At 41.3% G+C, this 7922-nt stretch overlaps 1 protein-coding gene across 1 annotated transcript; it reads right to left on the bottom strand.

The window, feature by feature from the left end:
* Positions 1-851: 851 nt before the first annotated feature.
* On the bottom strand, positions 852-7818 carry UBR7 (ubiquitin protein ligase E3 component n-recognin 7). Its single transcript, XM_019642501.1, has 3 exons — positions 7372-7818; positions 6277-6338; positions 852-3036 (listed from the first exon to the last, which is right to left on the bottom strand). Exons 1-3 carry the CDS (start codon positions 7577-7579, stop codon positions 2944-2946), a joined length of 363 nt encoding a protein of 120 aa, XP_019498046.1. The 5' UTR covers positions 7580-7818; the 3' UTR covers positions 852-2943.
* Between the last annotated feature and the right edge of the window lie 104 nt (positions 7819-7922).

The raw sequence follows: 7922 nt of genomic DNA, 5'->3' as shown, positions 1-7922 counted from the left end.
ATCCAACCTAGGGATTCTGTGGTTTACGTAAGCACACACACCTAGCTAATGCCCAGTGGTTCTGGGGAACAGGTAAGAGACCAGTATGGCTTTGGCCCAGTGCCAAATGTGGCGCCCCCTCAGACCAAGGCTTTCGTCTAGCAGCTGCTTCTAGGTAACCTGACTGGGAGGCAGCCTCACTGGCTTCTGGGAGCTCTGCTGGGTTCATGTCCTGTATTTCCCACGTTCCCCAGAACACACCATCTTCCATGGGGAACTGAACCAGGCCACCACCAGGCTCAGTGATCACTTGAATTGCTCTTTCAACTTTTTTCTGCTCCACGGGGACCTTTAGGGGACCCAGGAGAACTGCAGTTCTCTCGGCCTTGATGATATAATCGTGAGTTTCCCGGTATGTGAGCAGCTCCAGGGCTGCAGAGAGCACTTTACTCATCTGAGTTTAACAAATTGAATAATTTCCAAGGAAGCAAGAGCTGGTGAGAGGCACAAGATGGGTCTCTACAGTGGCTTTTGGGTTTGTTTTCACCTTCACTTGTGAAATAACGGCTAGCATGTAGGTGGACCTCATCTTGCCCTTAGACTGTGGGCTCTCTGCCCTCTCCTGCACACAGCAGCGCCTGAACAAACTGATTGCTCACAGCCCAAGTCCACTTTGTTCTGTTCATCTAGGTCCCAACAAAGATTATGGAACCTCCCACCCAGGAGGTGTTGTAAAGCCAGGGCGGTGAGTGAGCTCTGCTGGCAGGACCTCAGGTCAGGCCACATCTTGTAACAGCAGAAGTGGACCAGTCCCCCAGGGCAGGAACAGCTGCTGGTGCACATTTAAACAGACGAAAAATAATCTGAAAAGCCACTATTCTGAATTGCTTTTATTTAATTTTACAGAAACCTGATTGGGGTTTAGTATGTAATTATAAGTCCAGTAACAAGTCTACAAAAATGCACATACAATGCCAGAATTCCTTAAAAGCAACTAATACCATATTCTCTTGCATAAAACATGCATTAATATGAACTGCCACACATTGGCCAAAATCAGTCTCTACAAGAAGAGATGGCCCAATACAGTAAGAAACCCAGTTGTGAACAATAGGTAAAAAAAGAGGTTTTCTGGTTAATGTAAAAGGAAGTGCCTTTCATCAAACAAGCCTTTTAGCGCTGGTGACCTGTGCTATTGTGCTGTAATGTGTCACCTCTGAGACGTGGTCCTGACCTGTCATAAGGAACTTTCTGGTAGTTCAAACATTTGAGAAGACATACACTTTCAGGTCACAACGGCAGAGCAGCCTTGCAGAAGGGGGTGTAAAGATCCTGACTTGGAACAGTCCCCAAGCTGGGGACTGGAAACAATCTCAAAAATGCCGAGCTTTCCAGTCCAGCCTGTTTACCCTTTTTCTCCAAGGCCAGCTCAGGTCACACGAGCATCTTCCAGCTCCACACATCACTCTTCCTGAGGGTCTGCATTGGGAGGCGTGATGCAGAAAACGGGGGACTATTTCTTTGAGGCCTTGACTTCCTGTAAGCTGAGTTCATCTCACACAGCGATCAGTGGGCACTCATATAAGTGACCACTCAACACACAAAGGAATATTAATGTACACTTGTGGTCCCAATGCCTCAAGTGCTTGTAGTCACATACCTCCAAGTGGGTCATCTATTGTCAGAAAGACCTTGTCCCTCCAGAGGGAGACAGCAACTGAGGGCTCCGTTTATCAAAAGGTGTTTTCCACATGGACCGAGGGACTTTAAAGAGAATTCAAACCAACTGAAAGGACTTCCCCTCAAATACGGGGTTTTATACAACATTCCATGAGGTTCTTCAAAAGATCTGTCATTAGGGAACCAGCTATGGGTGTTACCGCTTATATACACAAAGCGCATCCTTCGCGCAGCCTAGAGCCTTGTTTGAAATCTCTTCACACGGTCTGCCTCTCCCCAAAAAGAGCACTCACTGCCCTGCTCACTACAAGTAAGCTAAGCCAGTATCTTTTTTCTCCAGAACAATTTAAGGGGAAAAAATAATTTATTGGGGTTCTAATAACATTTTCCTAACAGAACAATATCAAAATAGGTCTGTTTTCAATATATGCTTATGAATATCCCTGATAATATAAAGAAACCCAGAGGACTCTGTAAACCACTGAGATCTCACAGGGTAGCATCGGTCTGTTTTCTAGGCAGCAGAAGAGGGACTCAGTACTGGCACGTTCTCTCCAGGAAGCCCTGTGAGCACCACAGTTCTGAAATGCTAATATTCTAGTGCCAGCAGAATTGTGAATGAAATTTTCACTTGAAATTGGGTAGTAAAATTCCTAACAAAGGTTGGCTTCCTCAATCCTAGCCCTGAAAACCATCGGTCCCGGCTACTCCAGAGGTTGGGCCCAAAGGAAACGAGTTCCGAGATCCCTCGTATGCCATGACCAAACCTCAGAAAGCAGGGACGTGGGAGGTGACCAGGCTTGAGGAAGCTTTGACCCAAGGCACCACGGTCACAGGGGCGAGGGGACCTATAGTGGGTCTAGCTGACAGGAAGAGAGCTTCAGTGATGCCCCAAAGCAGGTCCTGGAAGACGACAGCTCTGTGGCAGAGCAGACCTTCGGGAGTGAAAGCAAATCATTAGGAAAGAAACTACTTTCTCAAAACCAAAGCAAACTTCTTAAAACTTCTAAGTAAATAGCCCTGGGTGGACTGGGGGCGGGATGGGGACTGAAGTCTGTGGAATGAGCTGCTTTGAGCTGAGGCGGAAAGAAGAATGCTGGTTGTGAAATCAGCATAAACAGTGTGGCTACTGTAGTTAAGGAGAGTGAAGGGAGCTGGAGGCCAGAGAAGGGGCCTCTCCAAGAGAGGCCAGGAAGAGGACCAATGGGGAAATCTGCCTCTTTTATTCCCGGAACAGGAGGCGGCCTTTTCATTGGCGGGGATGAGAAGGCGCCATACTCCAGTCTAGCTGCAATAATACTGCATCCCATCCACTCTTCTTCTCTTTCTTGACTGAAATTCTTCAAAGAACTGCTGGATGTCCTCTCTCTTAACAACCTATTGATGAAAAGCAAAGATTAGGAAAGGGAACTACATTACAGAATAGCGGTAACTGTTCATGACATTCACAAGTCAAACAATATTGCTGACAATAATTATTTTAATGTGTAATTAATTATCCCATCTCCATGTTACAGAGAGCTCACCAGACTCAGACACTGGCCTGTTCAGGGTCACACAGCTAGGCAGAAAAGCATAGGGTGCCAAGCCTAGGTTCCACCACGTCCCTTGGTTTCCTCACGCAAAATGAGATAAAAGCAGCACCTTTGATGTTTTTGAAGAGCAGATGAGATATAATGCATGTAGAACATTGCCTGGCACATAGTAAGTTCTCAATAAATAGAAGCAAAAAGAAAAGTGACAGAGCAGCATAAAAACAGAACCCTAAAGGTCTCCTAGGATCACTGTTCTCTCTTGTTACCACAGCTGACTTTTGGGAATGTCCTCAGCTCTGCATAAGCACCCACAAAATACAGTGTTTTGTTTTGAGATTTACTGAAAAAAAGAAACCAAACAACATTTCCTTCTTTGAGAGTCTAAAATTAAAGATGTTTGTAGATAAACAGCAAAATAATTGGCAAAAACTATATTAGTACTACTCTTAGTAAATGGATATCCATTTTATGCAATAAAAATGAGAAATTGATCTTTATTGGGGAAAGGATTGGAGCATCATACAAAAGTGTTTATGATATGAGCAAAATAAAATATTAAAAATAAGACAAAGGGGAAAATATGGATAAAAGTAAACTGGGACAGCCCAGGAGTCCCTGCTCAGCCCAAGAGTGAGTCTTGCCAGTTGATGTATTCTAGCAAATGGCCATCACAAGAGACAGATTTGTTCATTTACTTTTCAATTATAAAGGTAACACGTGCTTATTGTTATGAAGAAATGTAGGTAGGGCAGGGAGAGAGGGAAAGAGAAAAAGGAAGTAGTGAATGCATGAAAAAGAGGAAAGGAGAAGTAAGAAAGAGGACAATTACTGGTGTATAAAATGAAAACCTCCCTCTCTCATTCTCCAAGGATAAGTGCTGCTAACACATACAAATGGCAGTGCTAACTTGAAGAACTTTCTTGGGGTAAGATACTTATTAATCCTCTAAATAAAAGAATATTTTCTCAGTACTCTACCATGGACCAGGAGCTGATACACCAGTTTCATAAGCACCAAGAGTAAAACTGCTGGTCAAACAGTGAGGAACTAGAACACCTAACAGATTCAAGATCTACATGGCTAACGCGCTGAGACAACTGCAGCTCAAAGCTCTAACATACTGGGCTAAATGGCTTGGAAATTTACACTTACAAAATGCTAGTAAATAAGATGCCTGGAAATTCCAATATAAAGGATCTTTCCTTACCTTGGATCACAAACATTAAACACTGAAAAGCAATAAAAGACAAACACTTCTCCTGCAAGGATACTGTGGGCAGAGTCCTAAAAGCACACAAATTAGAGCATGCAATTTTTAGTTTCTAGATGTCCTCAAACGGTCACAGCCAACATGCAGAGTAGAAATGTTAGAGAATAAATACTTGGGCTCAATGATAAATCATCTGATCAGTTTGTCTCAGAAAATTTATAGTTTCTAAATGTTTTTTTAATAGTCAGACACAAACATTAAACAGAAGTGGTCCGTCATCTAAGAATGTCTAGAACTTACTAGCATTATCTTCTGTGGACAATACAACCAAACCACATTAAGTCTTATGGCAACTTAAGGTAGGTGTTTGTTTGTTTGTTTGTTTGTTTGTTTGGTAAAGATCTAGTCAGTAATGTCATGGAACAACTAATATAAAAATAATATTTTCTGTCCTTTTAAATCATCAAATCAGATGACAAAATTCTCTCATGAAGACTCATAAAAAGCAGCTCGTGATAACAAAGATGCAGATGTTAAGATACATGTGGAAACTTTGAATAAAACGCTTTCAAATGTGAGTCTGCCTTACCCAGAGGATAGCCTCTGCAGTAGAAACAAGAATAACGCTAGTATGAGAACTGCTGGGAAACAGGAAGATGTTCATAGTGACAAGGAAAAACAGTCTCTAAAAAATGAGAAAGCCATTTAAGAGAAGGCTCTTTTAACTTCTGACTTTACAATTCATTTTGTAGAAAGGCAGCACTGTGACCCTGCCCAGAAATCCAGGCCGCTAGAAGTTTTCTCAGATTTTTGAGGAAGAAGCAAATGATCTGAAGTGGGCTGGCAGAGAAAAGACTGGCCAAGAAAGCCAGTCTCACAGCACTTCCTGGGTATCCGGCAGACCCATATCTGGCTAGATTTGTATGTCTGGCCAGAGTAGAGCAAAACATTTACTGGCCACAAGGACAAACTTAGGCCATAAAAAGAAAAGTTGAATTCTGTTTTATGTCTGCCTTCACAAGACAGAAAAGTATTTTTTTTTCAATTAGTGTTCTATCATGAACACTCTTCTATATTGTAATATATTTAGAATTTATCATGAATATTTTTTTATTCTTCAATTACAGTTGACATTCAATATTATTTTATACTAGTTTCAGGTGTACAGCATAGTGGTTAGACATTTATATAATATTCAAAGTGATCCCCCAATTAGTCTAGTACCCACCCGGCACTATCCATTAATTATTTCAATATTTATGTTGTACTTTACATCCCTGATAGGAAAGTATTTTAGAAAAAACTTCATCACAAACATATGACTAGTAAAGGGCTACGAAGTATTTCTGAATCCATCTGGAAGACTATTTTAAAACATTACACAAAGTCGAGTCAGTGTCCCCCTTTCAGGCACACATTTTCTTGCTAGCAAGAGACATGTTGTAACCCCAATTACACAGTTCTTTTATTCTCAACTATAGAATCCAGAATCCCCAAAATAGAGCCTGGCTTTAATTTTTTTCTTGCCTGGTCATTTTTCCTTCCTCCTCCAAGGATCCTTGCTTGAAGGTCAGGATCGGCAGAACCAGTATGGCCCATCCAATGGCTTCTCCTAAGCTCCACCCACTCCCTTCAGCTCCTGTGTCACTGACTGCCCCATCCCTCCTTCCTTCTGGCCCAGGGTTGAGAAGGACTCCCAGGGAGGCTAGTCTGTTGGTGTTTCACCGCCTCTTATTGCCTTCCCTTAGCTCTGCCTGCACTAAACTCTCAAGGATCCAGTTTAAGATGCATAGTCATTGTTTCCATCAAAGAAAATGAACGGTTTATTTAAAACATACAAGACTATGATTAAAATTCTTTAACTCAACATACCGTGCCTTCATCAGCAAATCTCTTGAGATAGTCTTTAAGTTCAGTCTTCAAGTCATTATATTCTAAATCAAAACAACAAAAAAAGGACTTAAACTTTAAATAAGCCATTTGCTTTTAGAAACAATTTCTTTACCACAGACATGTTAGTAGTTTAAATATTTCTTTAAGTGAAACCTGCATTGTTCCAAATTTCTCCCAAATTCCTTCATTTTGATATCTGAAACACTTTTTCGTTAAAAAAAAAACACCACAAAAACCAAACCTCAAAAGCCAGAGATTCCTCACTCCCAAAAAGATTAGCTAAGAATTTTTTAAAAGGGTTTCATATCTCTCTGGAATTCTAATATTTGAAATAACCTCAGACTTATCAAACACTAAGTTTTAAAATTGTACACTCACTCAACAGTGTTTATTGTGTATAAGGCACCTTGAGAGCTACAACAATCATTTAGATACAGCCTCCATCCTCAGAAAGTTTTTAGTCTAATAAAGGCAAAAGGAAATTATCAAGTAGTTACAAACAAAAGACAGAAGTGATCGATGCGACAAAAGGGGCAGCACGGTGGTGACCTCCCCATGGAAACTGCTGGGATGGAAACACTGAAACAAGTTGGGCCTGCTGAAGGAAAAAATGTCTAAGCCTGCAATTAAGGGTTTGGGAATATTTTCCCCTCTAGTGGATTCCTGTGAACCACTGAAACAACCTCAAGAACTGTCAAAAAGATGACATGCTTTGCTCAAAAAGATGACATGTAATGCTCAATGAAAATTATTGTTCGCTGGATGAAAAACGAAATTGAAGCTGTAATATTCTTTCCTCACACATCTACCCTTAATCAAAATAGCACATGTTGTGGTTTCTCGAGCATGTAATTATTCTAGCATGTAACCCTGACTCAGTGGGAATAGCAACTAAAAACCCAGCAAGATTACAACTAAGCAAGTGTAGTTGCGTTCCGCTATACAATTCCAAATTTAAACTTTCTTTGTATTAAAACAATAGGTATTAGTCGTCCTCTTTAGACACATATATTTTTCCAATTGTGAAGGAAGCTTTATGAACTTCATGAATTTTCCCACTCAAACAGTACTTGCCACAAATAAGTTCCACTTGCTGGACCCTGTTCATGCTGTTCAGGGTGTCCATTAAAGGATCTGTCTTGTCAGTTGCCTGGTCCACCTTGCCCTTGTTTTCATAAGCCAGAACCGTGTCATATTCATCTGTCAGGAACAGGACATCTAGGTCGCCATACATTTTCTTCAAAAAATAAAAACCAGTTTCCCCATTAGAACTGTGTGTCATTCTCAGAAAGTCAACCTCAGAAGAATCACTCAAAGTGTATTTGTTTTAGATTAACTGCCAGAAAAACCTGACTCTTTTAGCACAGAATTGCTTGAGTGATTTATTCTTTTTGCCCAAATCTCTCTCAGAAATCTTCCAACTTCCTAGTAGATGTTGTATGGCCTAAGAGATCTTTACTTAAAAACCACTGACTTACTGTAACTTTCAAGCAATTGGTGTTTCCAAGCAATTCTATGATATAAAAACAGCTAAGGGCCGGCCGAGTGGCGCGATGGTTAAGAACTCGCTTGGGATGCCAGAGGGCCCCGGTTCGGATCCCACATATGAGGGCCAGTGACACTGC

Source organism: Hipposideros armiger, unplaced genomic scaffold (assembly GCF_001890085.2).
Source record: "Hipposideros armiger isolate ML-2016 unplaced genomic scaffold, ASM189008v1 scaffold_69, whole genome shotgun sequence".
In the NCBI taxonomy this organism is placed as follows: Eukaryota; Metazoa; Chordata; class Mammalia; order Chiroptera; family Hipposideridae; genus Hipposideros; species Hipposideros armiger.
Note: the sequence above shows the minus strand (reverse complement) of the source record. Positions and strands in the feature narration are given on the sequence as shown.